We start from the raw sequence: 17607 nt of genomic DNA on the forward strand, positions 1-17607 counted from the left end.
AGAGAGAAGAAGCAGAGAATGAGACAATGAAAAAATATTTGAACAATTAGGAAGTAAAAGAAAATTAATAGAGTTAGATAAAAGCAACAGAGGAGGCTGGGTATAGAGCTCAGCAGCACAGCACCTACCTGGTAAGCACAGGGTCCTGAGTTTGATTCTCAGTACCCCTCAAAAAATTAAAAAAAAGGGATTTGTTCTAATAGTGTTTGTATATAGGATATCATGTCTGCATCTTGTATAGCAAATAACCATTAGGAAGAGAGTATGCAATGTGTTATTTATTGAAACTGTCCTACCAATTTGATTTGAAACTGTCTCATTGCTATTTCTCAATAAAATTATGGAAAAAAATTAACAGAGAATAACAATCAAAAAGAAAAAAAAGAAAAAGCATAGAAGAGAAAATTAAAGAAAAACATACCCCAATCTTAAAAGCTACTGAAAGAAAAGAAAAATGAGCTCCTTTTCCAGATCTTCTGTATTTTTGAATGAGTGTTTTTTAGGATCTGCGGCTTTGGAATCCAGCCAGTTATGTTTTTCTCCACTTCGTTCTATGGCCTGTGGGTTTGTGAGCTGCACCTACCCTCCAGCTCTGTCCAAGATGAGGATGTCCTTGCTCAGACTACTAGATGGAGAAAGTAATCAGATTTCTGACCTCAGTGCTGCGAGTAGGTAGTGGTGCAGGGGTTGTCATACTTGCTAGATCTTCCCTGTGATGAAGGACAGAGCCCCATATCCTTCCTAGTCTGAGTTTAAACTTCTATTTTCATACCTATAACTTCCATCTCTGAGAGAATCCTGGCTCATTATTATGAGTATGCCTATTTCATCAATCCTGCTATGTTCAATTAACTTCCCCTTGTTCCTGACACACCATCCTTTGGGTGGACATCCTTCTCAACCACTCAGGACACACCAACACTAAGTCTCTGTTCTTTGTGGACACCTTCCTCACCCTTTTGGGCTGTTATCCCATTGTGAGCTATCAAGCACCATCTCCTTCCTAGACATAGATCCCTACCTTCCTCTGGGTTTCTTCAAGAGCAGAAAGGAAGGGGCTGGGGAGATAGCTCAGCACTCTAAGTGCCTGCTTGGACCCAGGTTCAATCCCTGGTACCACATGCAGTGCTGGCTGTGGAATCCTGGGGATGCCATGCTGGTCCTGAAACTGGGCATGGTGGCACAGGCCTGGAATCCCAGTGCTGGGGAAGCTGAAACAGGAGGATCATTATGAGTCTGAGCTGTGTAGCAAGACCCTGTGTACCAAATAAGTGAATAAAAGACTTAAAAAAATTTTTTTAAAGACCAGAAAGAAAAAAGGGAAAGGGGAAGTAGAATAGAAACATCTGTGAACAATTTTAAAACAAACTATAGCAAAGTCTTTTCATGAACTTAAATTATGATATATCTCTTTTTCTAAACTAGAATGTATAAGATGGGGTCTATTTACATTATCTGCCACTAATTGCCTACCACTTAGTAGTTCTTGATTAAAGAGTAGATGTGTTTCAAACTTGTAGCATAAATGAATGAATAACATGAAATAAGTGCTATGCTGTTTAGAAAAGTGTATAATGTATAGCCCAACTTCTCCAAATCTCAGCCTGAAATTTGACTGTGGGCCTCATCTAGCTCAGTACTTGGCCTATGGTGAATTTTCAAAAATAGCTTATTGAATGAATAAGCCCAAGAGATTACCTGATACATACATTTCAGCATCTCATCTGTCATGTTTGTGATAGTAAGAAGTAATGTTTTGGAACTACCATTTCAATTTGTTTTATCTTTTGTGGAGCTGGGAACTGATCCTGGAGTCTTGCACATGCTGGAAAAATGCCATGCCACTGAGCTAACCCAGGGGAACTTTCCCCTTTCTTTCTTCCTGTCTCTCACTCATTCCCCCATCATTTCTCTCTGTCCTTCTCCTTCACTGGTGATTGAACTGGGAGTATTACATTGAGCTATAGCTCCCAGTCCTTTCTTATTTTTTGGGACAGAGTCTCACTAAGCTGTTAAGTTGACCAGGTTAGGCTCAAAGTTGAAATCTTTTTTGCCTCACTCTCCAATTTTAAAAGATGAAACAGGTTTACTAACTTTCCAGATTATACTAATTTAACGAATAAGCTTGATCTCAGTTTGAACATAGCAAACATTTAACACATAGCAAATCTTTGTTAAATAAGTGAAATGCAACTACTGGAGAAAGACAAATATATATATAATGTATATAATATATAGAGGCTAATACATCTGAGGAAGAAACAAGAAATTGAATAATTAAAATATGAAGTGTTGGGTGTGGCGGCAGATGCCTGTAATCCTAGCACTGGGGAGACTGAGACAAGATGATTACCATGAATGAGGCCAGCCTGCTTGAAACAGTGAGTTCAAGGCCAGACTGAACTATGTAGTAAGACTTGTCTCAAAAACAAAACAAAACACAGCTAAGACTCGCGGGGTGCAGTCCCAGATCTGTAAGTCTTAGCAGATAACAGACTAATGACAAAGCAGAGATGCTGAAGATCAAAGAGTATGCCCTCATTACAACCTTGCTACCTTTTCAGATGAAGGATGGCTCTTTGGTTCTCCTTTTACTGATATAATTAAAGTCAGCTGCTCACAGTTCACCAGCTTCTGCTTGTTACTATCATATAGTTTCTTAGGTAGCAGAAATTCTTTTCAAACTAAAATTCAGAGACTGGGTGTAGTGGTGCATGCCTGTAATCCCAGCACTTGGGAGGCTGAAAGCAGGAGGATCACTATGAGCCCATCTGTGTAGTGAGAACCTGTAGACCCTAAATACATTAAATAAATAAATAAATAAAATTCAGTTAACCCTTCCACTCAAGAGTGAAAAGAAAGTTCAACAGAACTTATCAGTTGCAATATTTGGGCAGTTTGACATCAGCTTGAAAGATTCATTGTGCACACATTCAACACACACTGGTTGCCTGCTTGCCACAGCACTGGAAGTACAAGGACGAGGTACAGAGAATATTCTTGCCCTCACAGAGTGGGAAGTCTACAGAGGCCAGAGTTGTGGAGCACAATGAAGGAGAAGGAGGCAGATTATACAGTCACCACGTGTGAAGCAAAGTGAGAACCTGGACATTGAGCGAGGGATAGAGAGGAGGGGGGGAGGGGGGGGAGAGAGAGAATGTGAATCTGTCTCTCATCCGACATGTACATTGTTTGGTCTTCAAATGTTGTTACTCCACAATATATGCCTTCAGGGAGGGTAGCAGTGATAGTTTTGTTATCTACTTTGTTATCTACTTTGTTCCCAGAAGGGCACATAGTTGGGCAGTATGTAGGATGTACTGCTTTTGATGTTGCTTCATTTAGTTTATAGCTTCATAAATGTGACTAGTTGCTAAACTGTTAAAAAGTAAGATATAAGAGTGAAGGTTAAAATGATAAGATTAAAAAAATAAATAAAATAAAATAAAATGATAAGATTATTAAGCTGAGAGAAAGAAATTGGTAGTGATTTAAATTCTGGCTTTTAGGCTTACAAAATGTGCATGACTGGTACTCAGCAAAGAAACTTCCCTGAATTTGAAATAGTCAAGACCCTTAAACAAAGACAGGATTATTATTACTATAAGTCATATGTCAATGCTGTAGTAAAACATGCAAACAGAACAATGTATAGTTTCAGGGGTCGGAATATAAATACAACAAGAAGAAGAGGCACAAATTTTCTTTGCAGTTTCAAAATTAATACCAAGTTCAGATGTCAGGAGAAATAAATAATAATTTTAAAACAGGTCTTCTGAAGTCCCATGCAAAGAAAGGGATACAGAAACAGACTAACATTCTGCTTCCTGCTTTTTACTTGATTTTAACTTTTGAAAAAGACAAAAAGCCCACATATGAGAATTGCTGATGGGGCCACCCTGGGGCTACCACACTTGAGCATTTAAAAGACTCTATGGTTTCTGTCACTTTGTGATTACATGTGCTCCTCCACAGAGCAAGGAAAGCAGAACCTAGAGATCGAGTTTCCGAGCGCCACAGCCACAACCCCATATCCTTACCAGTTAAAGTGTTGTCCATTGAAAGTCAGAGGTAACCAACTGACTGACATTTATTGAGACTCTACTGTATGTCCAACCCTGGTTTCTCTTAAGGCAGAGCTAGCTGAGAGAGAAAATGGGATAAGGGATACAGGCAGAACTTGGGGATCCAGCAGGATGATGGGGACCTCATGCTCACCCGAGGACCTGATTTGAGCATTTCTATAGACCTCTTTCCTTATAAAAAGCAGAAAATTTTGCTTTTCATGTCTTTCCTATCCCTGTCACTTCAGTCTTTCTCTCATGCATCCTACTAGCCATATATTTCATTTTCCACCCATCCAGACTCCTTGCTCCTTCCCCTCTGGTCAGGGGAGAACTCGTAGATGTCATTGGTCACAAATCCACTCTCTGTACTGGCCAGAGTGATAAATCCACTTTCTGAAGGGTTCACAGCCATGTTGTCATAGTCACAAGACATGTCGTCAGGAGTGACTTCCCCTGAGTGCACCCGGAATGAAATATTCTTCAAGTCTGGCCGGGGCTCAGCTAAGTCAGCTTCACTTTGTTTTCTTATGATGTTGTATACTTCTAGATCCGGATTGTTTTCTTGGTAAGGAGCAGGCCAGATAGTGTGTTGCTCCTTTGCACTAAGGTCTGGCTGCTCCTGTCTTCTAGGAGGAAAGGAAACCAAGGTGAGTATTTGAGACCAGGGGACTGAGGACATCCCCCTGCTTCCTCCTGAGGCAGGAGGAATTAACACCAAGCAGTCAGTAACCTATACAGACTCATCTACATAACCCACAGGCCACTGCTTTGAGGTGATAGCCATAAGGAGAGACAAACCAGGGAAGGGTTAGTCCAAAGCAACCATATATGTGTCATTTATTGCTGTCAGAGTGTTATGGCTTGTATCTAGGTGTCCCCCCAAAGCCTCATGAGGTCATAGGTGGAGCTTTTTAAAAATGGCTGGATGTAGGGTATGTGAATATGGCTTAAGGGTGTGATACTGGGATTACAGATGTGTGATATTAAATTGGTCTATTAATTGGTTTATTATAGTTCTGGGTGTGGGTGGCATCACCTAAAATGCTTATAGTCTGGATGGAATAAAAAGAAAAAGGAGGCCGGATTTTATCCCACTGCCACCCCGCAGGCTTGGCATGTGAGTGGGACATTCCCTGCCTGCCAGATTCTACATCACCTACCCCCCAGGCCCAGCATGTATGTGGGACCTTCTGTGTCCACCGGATTCTACTCCAACAGCACCCCCCAGATGCAGCATGTGAGTGGGACCTTCTGCACACTCGCATAAACCTCCTCCATCAGGCAGGTCTGGTGTTGAACCCTGCAACAGAACTCCCTTGCAGAGAGGCAAGGGTTGAGATCCACCCAACTAATCCGGGAGCACAACATTTTTTCAGAGGGGCACCATGGGTCCACGTCCATGGTCTGCAGCAGGAAGAAGCAAAGCACAGCAGCCAGACCCAAGCCAGGCCCACCTGGACGAGTTTGAACTTGGTAGATACAGACCTGGTAAGATGAGACACTTTGCTAGACTCAGATCTATGAGAGCATACTCTCTTGATTGAGAGAGAGACAACAGGTAACCGGGATAAACTAGTCTGCCTGGAAGACTACAGGTACAAAAGGGGAGGTGATCAGATAGCACTTAGGGGAACTAATTAAGTACAAATTCCAGATCTAATATCTGCTTGGCTATACAGGCATAATGTTTGTTCTTAAGGTCTAAAAGGCAAACTCATTAATACAAAAGTTTGTCAACTGCTAAATATCACTACCCATTATTAATGTTGCTAATTATAGTCCTGTAAATATAAAACTGTAATTGCTTTAAACACATAATCTCTCTTGGGTAACAATATCAGCACATACTAAGGTAATAACTGCCCCGCAAAACTCTACACCAAAGGGCAGAAGACAGTGCTATACAAAATGACAAAGAGAAGGAAAAAAATAAATTCTCAGGCCCCAAGCCCATGCAGAACAATGCAGGAGACACTAGCATAGAAAGAACTGGATATCACACACCTGAAATCTCTGAAATAATAGCATCTGAAGTAAAGAAACAACTGCAGAAAGGTATAGAGGAAATCAAATTAGAAATAATCTCTAAAGTAAAAAAGAAATAAGTATAATGAAAGAATTATTAAGTGCTCCTAAAGAAGACACTAATTAAAAAAATAGAGAATAGAAAAATGATGGAATCATTGGATTAGCAATATAAGAAAGAAATAGAATACATGAAGCAGATTCAAAGAGATATACTAGAAATTAAAACCTCAGTCACAAGCTGGCCAAACCACTTGAATAAAAGTGAAGATAGACTTTCAGACCTTGAAGACACCATTGCAGCTAGTGAAAAGGTAAAAAAAAAGATCTCTTAAAAACAACTAGGATGCAGGAAAAAATAATTCAACAACTGCAAGACAATGCAAAGATGAACAATGTAAGACTAATAGGCATCAATGAGAAAGAAGGAGTCAATACAAATGATATAAAAAGAATATGGGCAGAAGCAATAGCAGAAAACTTTCCAAATATGGGGAAATAATCTGACATTCAGTTAATGAAGCATATAGAACTACAAATAACATCAACCCAATTAAAAACACACCCAGACATAATAATCAAGATCTCAGAAATCCTGCACAAGAATAATATACTAAAAGCTGCTAGAGAAAAGAAACAGATCACATTTAAAAAGCAAACCTCATCAGAATAATGGCAGAATTCTCTTCACAACCATCAAGTCACGAAGAACATGGAGCAAAGTACTTCAAGTTCTCCAAGAAAACAAATTCCAGCCCAGACTGCTATACCCTGCAGAACTCTCATTCAAGTTTGATGGAGAAGTGAAATACTTCCATGACAAAAAACAACTAAAGAATTTCATGATGACAAAGCGAACCCTGCACAGACTACTAAAAGATTCTAGAGAGGGACCAAAATGACCACAACTCCATGAATGAGAATGGAAAAAACCACCAAATAGGGCAAACAATTAAACACGGAGAAAAAGGGGTACACAATAGAAGTGAAATAACATGTCAATCATAAGTCAATACATCTCAATTATACCCATTACTGTAAGTGGACTCAATTCACCAATTAAAAGAAATAGATGGCCACAGTGGATTAGGGAGCATAATCCAAAAATATGCTGTATAAAAGCTACATTTCTTGTTATATAGGTCTTGATTTATCTTGGTCTTAACCATCCAGCAGAAAAGTATAAAAAAGAAGTATAAAAAGTAAAGTCACATTAATATACTGAGCTGTAAAAAGCTCAAGTCAACAACTTCTGATATTGCCAGTCTTACGGAAAACCCATTACTGTTATGGAATACTGGAATATATTGGAATATTTTGCTGAATTCAAACACCTATAATATTTAAATAACAAAACTAAACAAAAAGGGGATACAAATGAGCAATGATTTTGTATCTGTATATTCAAAATAGGATAGATATACAGCTATATTCTCTTACTTCAGTGAATAGAAAATTTGTTCTAACAGTGTTTGTAAACAGGATATCATGTCTGCATCTTGTACAGTGAATAACCACTAAGACAACAATATTCAATGCATTAATTATTGAAACTGACATACTAATTGGATTTGAAACTATCTCATTGCTATTTATTTCTCAATAAAATTATGGAAAAACAAAGAAACAAAAATATTCTGTATAAAAGAAACACACTTAACTCATAAAGAAATTCATAGGCTGAAAGTCAAAGAACAATACTATATGCCTCAGCACATCAGAAAAAATCAGGGGTAGCAATCCTGTTCACAGACAGTTTCAACTTCAAGAATGTTCAAACAAAATAAAGAAGGCCACTACATACTGGTTAGGGGAAAAAGCCAAGATGAAGACGTAGCACTCATAAATATGTATGCATGAAACACAGGAGCACCCAACCATTAGAGACAAGTCTTAATGGACATGAAAAATCTAATATCCAATACCATAATCTTTTTTTTTCATAATTTTATTGATAAACAAATAGCAATGAGACAGTTTCAAATCAAATCGCTAGGACAGTTTCAATAATTAACACACTGCATAATTCTTCTTAGTGGTTAGTTGCTGTACAAGATGCGGACTTGAGATCCTATTTACAAACACCATTAGAAAAAATCATTCTATTCATTAAGAGAATGTAATTATATATCTATCCTAACCACTTTGAATACACAGATACAAAATGGACATTCATCTGCAATACCACAATCTTAACAGGAGACCTTAATACAAAAAAGATAGGTCAAATGGACAAAACACAGCAAAGAAGTAGCAGAACTGGACCAGAATTTGAAGCAAATGAACTTAGTGGACATATACAGAGTGCTCCACCCAGCCACATCTGAATACACATTTTTTTTTTTTAGCTGCACATGAGACATTTTCTAAAATAGACCATGTACTAGTCCATAGGTTATGCTTAAGTATATGCAAGAAAACAGAAATTATCCAATGCTTATTATCTGACCACAGTGCAATGAAACTGGTAATAAATGACAAAAGAAATCACAAAACCCCATAAATACATAGAAATTAAACAACACCTTCCTCAGCAACCAATGGGTTACAGATGACATTAAACAAGAAGTTAAACAATATCTACAATTCAATGAAAATTCAGGCACAATTTATCAGAATTTATGGGATGCAATGAAATCAGTTCTTAGAAATTTATAGCTGTGAACTCACACAGTAGGAAAACAGAATAGGAACAAATGAATACTCTAATGCTATACCTCAATCATCTAGAAAAGGAAGAGCAAACCAAACCCAAAGCACAAAGAAGGAAAGAAATTATAAAGATTAGAGTAGAAATTAATGCAATTGAGACAAAGAGAACAATACTAAGAATTAATGAATCAAAAAGCTGGTTTTTTTAAAGATTAAATAAAATTGATAAGCCCCTAGCTAACCTCATCAAAAAGTGGAAAGAAAAAAACTCAAATTCAAGAAATAAGGAAAGAAATTATCACAGACCCTGTGGAAATTCAGAAGATCATCAGTAGCTATTTTGAGAATCTTTATTCTCAATTGAAAACACAGAAGAAATGGACAGCTTCCTAGAAAGGTACAAATTACCAAAACTGAATCAAGAAGATATAAGAACTCTCAATAGCCCAATAACAGTTAATGAAATAGGAGATGTAATTAAAAACCTACCGGCAAAGAAAAGTCCAGGTCCGGATGGATTCACAGCTGAATTCTACAAGAAATTTACAAAAGATATAATCCCAATACTCCTCAAACTCATCAATGAAATTGAAAAAGAAACAATTCTCCCAAAATTATTCCTGGAAACAAGTATTATACTGATACCAAAACCAGAGAAAGACACAACTATAAAAGAGAACTAAAGGGCAATCTCCCTCATGAACATAGATGCCAAAATCCTCAATAAATTACTAGCAAATACAATACAGCAAATCAACAGGAAGATTATACACTATAACCAGGTAGGATTCATCCAAGGATTGCAAGGATGGTTCAACATATGCAAATCTATAAATGTGATATACTATATTAATAGAGGCAAATCCAAAAACCACATGATCATCTCAATTGATGCAGAAAAGGCTTTTGCCAAAGTCCAACACTCATTCATGTTCAAAGTCCTACAGAAAATAGGAATATTTTCTACCTCAATCTGATAAAAGCCATCTATGACAATCCAACTGCTAACATAATTCTAAATGGGGAAAAACTGAAATCTTTTACTCTTAGATCAGGTAAAAGACAAGGATGTCCTCTATCACCCCTCCTATTCAATATAGTCCTGGAATCATTAGCTAGAGCCATTAGACAAGAGAGAGAAATAAAAGGAATAAGAATAGGTAAAGAAGAAGTTAAAATATCATTATTTGTGGATGACATGATACTTGGAAGACCCAAAAACTCCACCAAGAAGCTACTAGAATTGATACACAAATTCAGTAGCATAGCAGGATACAAAGTCAATACCCAAAATGTCAATATCATTCTTATAGAGAGGCAGCAGACACACTGAGAAAGAAATTAGAGAAACAATACCTTTTATAATAGCACTGCAGAAAATGAAATACTTAGGAATTAATCTAACTAAAGAAGTCAAAGATCTACTCAATGAAAATTACAGTACTCTGAAAAAAGACATCATAGAAGATTGCAGAAAATGGAAAAATATTCCTTGCTCTTGAATAGGAAGAGCCAACATTGTGAAGATGGCCATACTCCCAAAACTATTATGCAGATTTAATGCAATCCGATCAAAATATCACTAACATACCTCACAGACCTAGAGAAATCAGTCCTAAAATTTATTTGATTTTTTTTTATTTTTATTTTAACATTTAGTGTGTGTGTGTGTGTGTGTGTGTGTGTGTGTGGCCAGCTCAGCCCACCAGGGGGCGCGGCTGGCTGGCATGTGGTGCTGGAGGATTGAACCGCAGTCCCTGTGCTTTGCCAAGCTTGTTCCAAGTAGGTGCTTTAGACCACTGAGCCATCTCTCCAGCCCCCTAAAATTTATTTGGAACCAGAGAAAACCTAGAATAGCAAAGGCAATCATGGTCAACAAAGGCAAGGCAGGAGGCATTACAATTCCTGACTTGAAATTATACTAAAAAGCTACTGTGATAAAATCATCATAGTATTGGCAAAAAATAGATCTGAGGATCAATGGAATGGATTAAAAGATGCACATGTAAATACAAGCACTCTCAGCCATCTTATCTTCAACAAAGGGGCCAAACATGCTTACTGGAAGAAAGATAGCCTCCTTAACAAATGGTGCTGGAAAAACTGGCTCTCTACATGCAGAAAACTAAAACTTGACCCAGGCTCATCCCCATCACTAAAGTAAAGTCAAAATGGATTAAAGATCTAAACATTAAAACAGAAACACTAAATCTCATGGAAGAGAAATTAGACAGAAATCTTGAAGACATAGGGGTAGGCACACAGCTCATTAATAAAAATCAAACTGCAGTGGAAATACTTGAAAGAATTAACAACTGAGACCTCCTCTTATTGAAAAATTTTTGCACGTCAAAAAAAAAAAATTAGCAACAGAGTAAAAAGACAACCCACAAATTGGGAAAAAATCTAATAAGCACTCAGAAAAAGGTCTTCTTCCTAGGATTTATAAAGAACTGAAAAACAGGGCCCCAAAATTTAAAGACCCAATCCAAAAATGGGCATCCAAGATGAACACACACTTCTCAGAGGAAGAAATACAAGAAGCAAATACATGCAAAAATGCTCTGCATCACTAGCATTTGTGAAATGCAAATGAAAACAACACTGAGGTACCATCTCACTCCAGAAAGAATGGCTATCTTTTTTTTTCAGATGTAATGATTATTGTATTTTATACATATGTTTTACAAGAGGTTTTCTCCTATATTCCCTTAATTTAGTGAATTAATATATATTTTAAATAATTTTATTGATAAATAGTGAGACAGTTTCAAAATCAATTAGTAGGGCAGTTTCAATAATTAATAAATTGAATGTTGTTGTCTTAGTGGTTATTCATTGTACCAGATGCAGACATGATATCCCATCCACAAACACTATTAGAACAAATCTTTGTATTAATTGAATTAAGAGAATGTAGCTGTATATCTATCCTATTTTGAATATACAGATACAAAATGGTTGTTCATTTGTGTCCCCTTTTTTTGTTTAGTTTTGTCAGAAAAGGATATTCTATTGTCATTTAAATATTATAGGTGCATTAATTCTGCAAAATATTCCAATATAGTTCAGTAGCCCGTAACAGTAGTGAGTTTTCCATAAGACTGGCAATGTCAGAAGTTGTTGACTTAGCTTACCTTTACAACTCAGCATATTAATATGGTTTTACTTTTTATACTTCTTTTTTATACTTTTCTAGATGGTTAAGACCAAGATAAATCAAGACCTATATAACAAGAAATGTAGCTTTTTTATCTGATAAGGTCAGTCAAATCCCCTCAGGATTTATTCCGAAACCCTGTACCGCAGTTTGTAGATCCTTTGTCAGTGTCAGCTTTGTGGATGAGTCACGGCCAGTGCTTGACCAATTTGCTATCTGTGAAAGCCTGAGAGAATGTTTTCTCTCCATGTGACTCTCCTTACGCACACTCTACATCATCAATTACTTTCCTCTGTGACCCCCCATAATCTCCTTGATCAGAAAATTTGGAACACAACTGAGTGACATAATGTTACACTATAGGTTCTCCTATGTCCTGAGTCTTCACTGACCTTGAAAGGCCATGGCCAAATTTTTGGCTGTCCTTGCAGCCCTTCTTTTTCTCAAATGTTTGTTCTGCAAACTTAGGTTGTTTACCCTCCAGAAGAGAAGCTTATTGTTGTTACCCTACAACATAGGCAGTTGAACTTAACCTCACTATCTGTCTGAATATCAAATATCTTAAATGTAACATAGAACAGTTATTTTGCATCAAGTATTGAAATGTTAACCTTTAAATTCCTATAGAATATGAAGAAAAAAATTTAAAAAAAATTTTAAAAATATGAATAAACAATTACATATTTTTACACAGAAGGTTAGAAATCTAACCATATACAGCATTTTAGCAGGACAGTCCTGTGACTTTTTTGTCTCTTGTTTTTATTACCCTTTTTTTAAAAAAACAAACATTTACTTGAGAGACAGTATGGCAGTAATTGGTATGTCATGACAAGCAGCATGTATTTAGAAGACCAGAATGACAGGCATTCCAAGCATGACCCTGGTATTACACATTGCTATCTTCAGTTCAGTTGCTTAGTTTACAAGTATCTGCATATGTAGTTAGTCAGGGTGAGAATCCTACCAATTAACTGCTAGTTTCAAAAACCTGCTAAAGATTCTTAGGATCATTGACTTACCTATCTTGTACATATAAATGCATAGCTTTGCCCCTGTTATGTTTCCTAGTTTTTTTCCGTGCCCACTCAAGAATGGCTATCATAAAGAAATGAGCCAACAACAAATGTTGGAGAGGCTGCAGGGAAAAAGGAACCCTTCTCCACTGCTGGTGGGAATGTAGACTGGTGCAACCATTATGGAAATCAATGTGGAGACTCATCAAAAAACTACAACTGGAAATCTCATTCAATCCAGCTATCCCCTTTCTGGGAATTTTCCCAAAAGAATTGAAAACATAATATAGTGATATATGTGCACCTATGTTTATAGCAGCACAATTTTTGATAGCCAAATCTTTGAAACAACTAAAATGCCCATTAACTGAGGAATGGATGAAAAAGATGTGGTGTTTTTATACAATGGAGTATTACTCACCTATAAAGAAAAATAAACTCGAAGCCCTCATATGTAAGTGGATGCAACTTGAAGATACATTCATAAGTGAAAGAAACCAGACTGAGATGTATAAATATTGTATTGTCTCCCCAGAGTAAGACCCCAAAAGAAGAAATAAAAGTTGAAAAGTATAACACAGTTAAATGGACACTGAGAACTTAAGGATTAAACAACGAAGAGAGAGCAAGGAGAAAAGTTAGGAAATATGGCAGGGGCACAACTATACATTTATTTAAACAAGATAATAAAAGCATTCCTAAGTATCTCCATCAGGTTTTTGAAAATAGCAGTTAATGGGTAGAATTCCCATCCCTACTCTTTTAGCTACTCTTCTCTCATTGCTGGGACAAATACCCGACACTCAAAATGAAGGAAGGAAAGGTTTATTTAGCTCACAGTTACTGGAGGTTTCAGTCCACACTCAGCTGCCTCCAAGGCAGAGTGGCACACGGCAGAGGGCAACCTTTCATGGCGGCAGCAAAGAGCAAGAGCACAAGGGAGGGTAGCAGCAGTGCAAGCAGCTAGCTTCTCTCCTTATATTGAAATGTAAATTACCTGCCCGAGGGCAGGTGCAGCATCCACACCCACAACAATCAATCACAAACTCCAGAAGCCACCCCAAGACTGCGTGAGGCTTTGGGGGGACACCTATATACAAACCATAACACTGACTAACTCTATATGCTGATATCTGTGAACTAAGCAACTACTCTGAGGATAGCAATGTGTAATACTAAAACCATGCTTGATATACATGTCATTTTGGTCATGTAAATGCACACTGCTTTTAACATCAAACCAATTATTGCTGTACTCTCTTTAAAGTAATTTTATTTCAAAAAGTAATAAAAGAAAACAAGGAACAAGAAAAAAAGTCATAGTATCATCCCGCTACAATGTTGCATATGGTGTGATTTCTAAATTTCTGTGTAAAAATATGTAATTTTTTCACATTCTATAGGGATTTAAATTTTGTTTATTTTTTAAGGTTTTTAAAAATATTTTATGGAAGGGCCTTCAGGGGTCTCACTACTAGATCAGACTCATAGTGATCCCCTGTTTACAGCCTCCCAAGAGCTGGGATTACAGGCATATACCACTATGCCTAGCCTCAACTGCAGTCTCATCATGCCCTGGGGGCGGGGCTGGCACGCAGGCCCAGGAATGAATCCTAGGCCCCTGAGTCTTCTTGCAGGCACTTTAATCCACTGAGCTATTTGGCCAGTCCTCAGGATTTAAATTTTAGAATATCCATGGTTGCCGGAAAAGAGCAGTTCCATGTTACGTCTAAGGCGTTTGATATTCAGACAGATAGTGATGTTAAGTTCAACTGCCTCTGTTACAGGGTAATATCATTAAACTTCTCTTCTGGATGTTTAACAACTAAAATTTGCAGACCAAAAATTAGAGAAATAGAGGTGCTACAAGGATAGCCAATATTTTGGCCCTAGCACCTCAAGGTCAGTGAGGACTCAGGACGTAAGAGAACCTGTGCTTTGACATCCAAAATTTTATGATCAAGGAGATGATGGGGCCATAGAGGAAAGTGATCGATGATGTATAGTCTGCCTAAGGAGAGTCACCTAGAGAGAAAAAATTCTCTCAGGCTTTCACAGAGAGCAAATTGGTCAAGCAATGGCTGTGACTCATCTACATGGCTGACACCGACAAAAGGTCTACAAGGTGCTGTATGTGGTTCCAGCATAAATCCCGAGGGGATTTGACTGACCTTGTCAGAAACAAAGGTTACATTTTTAGTTACATAGGTCTTGCTTTAACTTGGTCTTAACCATCCAGCCAAGTATAACCACGAGGTGTAAAAAGTAAAGCCGTATTAATATGCTGAGCTGTAAAAGGCTCAAGTCAACAACTTCTGACAGTTGCCCATTCTGATTACCCATTACTATTATGGACTATTGGAGTATATTGAGTTATTTTGCTGAATTCAAGTACCTACAATCTTTAGATTGGTTTCAAGTATGAAAAGGTCCTTTAAAGACTTCTACAAATACAGTCTCTCTAACTGCAGTGGAACACACATCTCTGAAAAAACAAAACAAAAAAGGGTGATATATTGGGAATCATGAAGCTAGGAAATTGACCAAATATCTGTAGGGGACTTGGCTCAGTGCCTAAAGCAAACAAGCTGCCTCACTCCTGAGATGAACATCTGTCTAGTTAAGGTTTGCTATCAGTTGCTAAGCAACCTAGTGTCATGTGTTACTAACTTCACGAAAGTGTAAATAAAGGACAGTTTTGTTGTGAAAAGAAAGGGGCAGGAAGGAAAAAAAAATGTATACACAAGAGAGTTAGGATAGACATACAGCTACCTCCTCTTCACTGAGAATAAAGGTTTGTACTATTATTGTTTAGACAAGATATCATATCTGCATCTTGTCTTCTGAATACTACGAAGATAGCACTATGCAATGTATTAATTATTGTAAACATCCTACTGACCTGTTCTGAAACTGTTTCACTGCAATTTTATCCTTTTTCTCATTAATATGAATAAAAATTATAAAAAGGAAAAGGAAAATGTACAATAGATCTTGTGAAATGGGAATAAATTGTTCAAAAGAAAAAAGGAACTAGGATAGGTGAAAGGGAAAAGACAGCAGGGAAAAGGGAAAAATGTGAGTCAGTTATACTACAAGTATCTCAGTTCTTTAAAAAGGAAGGTCTTGAGGAATTTTTATATCTTTCATCCTATGCAACTATTTTAAAGATAACATTTAATATATTAACTGTTGTTATTCTTATTATGTTGTTATGAAATTTTGTTTTACTTTTTTTCCATTAAAAAAAAAAAAGAAAGAGAGCTTTTTGTTCACTACCTCCTGGCTGCTCTGCCATGGACTGTTGCCCCTCCACCACGCCTCATCCACCGCGCCCTGCTGCCGCACCCCTTTGCCATGCCAGCCTGCTGTGGAGCTGTCTGATTGTGGAATGAAACCTCTATACACTGTGAACTGAAGTAAATCTTCCTTTTGTTTTGTGAGATTCAGGTATTTTGTCCCAGCAATGAAAAATTAACTAAAACACATGCTGTAAAAGACAGTATTTTCCTGGGCCTCAGGAGTCTTCAGAATAAAGTTGTCTAGGAATAAAATTGTATATTCAAAAAATACCACATTTTAAAAGACTCATTTTTAAGTGAAATTTAGTATGTCCTTCCATTATGAATATTGGCAGTAAAAGGGAGCAGACTAATATTGTTGACTTTATCACCAAGAGAAATCATAGATATTTTCATATCACATCAATTATTATAGTTACCTTAAAATATTTTCTGCTCATCTCTACCAAGGTTACAATAGCTATATCTACCACTAAATAAAGAAGCATTTGTATATTACATTCACATATTTATTTCTGGAAATATTTTGCTAATGCATATAATAATACTGTAATTGTTGCCTCTGGAACCTCATTATATATATATATATATATATATATATATATATATATATATATATACTTAAAAATAGGGTGGGCCGGGGAGATGGTTCAGTGGATGGTTCAGTGGAATAAGCGCTTCCCTGGCAAGTGCAAGGACCTGAGTTCAATCCCTGGTTCAGCCAAAAAAAAAAAGGGCTGGGGATATAACTCAGAAGCACAAGTGCCTTTCTGGCAAGCACAAGGTCCTCAGTTTGATTTCTGGTACCAAAAGAAAACAATTTATAAAATATATTTAAAAATGTCATTCCAAGAAGAGGTCCATAGTCTTCTGCAGACTGCTGCAGGGATCTGTAGCATAAATCAAGGTTGAAAACCCTTGGGATAGATAGATTCCAGTTTGATTACACAATTCTCAAATCTTGGTGAGGAATTAATTAGAACAAGGAAAGGAAATCAAGAACAGACTGTAAAGTAAGCTGTTGGAAATTATATTTGCAATTTTTAAACTTAATTCTATTTTTAGATTCAAAGGAAATAACTAATACTATATTAACAGCTAATATTTTAAAGTATTTACTATATGTCTATTGCGTGTATTTCCTGCTTTATTACAATAATCTTTTAAGGAAGTTATGAAATAAAATAAGTCCTACATGGGAATCTTATGAATTCATCTCAGATGGGTCATCAAAGGGAGTCAAAATTTAAATTGGATCTTAGTTTTCCTGTGACAAGATGGGAAAATTCTAGGCTTTTTCTGTGTATATCATGATGACGGGGACTGAAAAGGTGATCGGGCATAGTTCTGTGCACCTCAAAAATGGAGTGCATGATCTTGACCTT

General features: G+C 37.0%; 1 protein-coding gene across 3 annotated transcripts in view; it reads right to left on the reverse strand.

Annotated features, from left to right (window-relative positions):
- Positions 1–4065: 4065 nt before the first annotated feature.
- Positions 4066–17607, reverse strand: part of Layn (layilin) — a 50652-nt gene continuing 37110 nt past the window's right edge. For 2 of the 3 annotated variants that reach the window (XM_023709567.1, XM_023709565.1), the window contains one exon: positions 4066–4693. In XM_023709567.1, the coding sequence (XP_023565335.1) occupies positions 4333–4693 (361 nt within the window). In that variant the 3' untranslated portion in view covers positions 4066–4332. The remainder of the gene's footprint in view (positions 4694–17607) is intronic. The other variant, XM_023709566.1, reaches the window with a different exon arrangement.

The sequence above is a fragment of the Octodon degus genome, unplaced genomic scaffold (assembly GCF_000260255.1).
Source record: "Octodon degus isolate 3935 unplaced genomic scaffold, OctDeg1.0 scaffold00012, whole genome shotgun sequence".
Lineage (NCBI taxonomy): Eukaryota > Metazoa > Chordata > Mammalia > Rodentia > Octodontidae > Octodon > Octodon degus.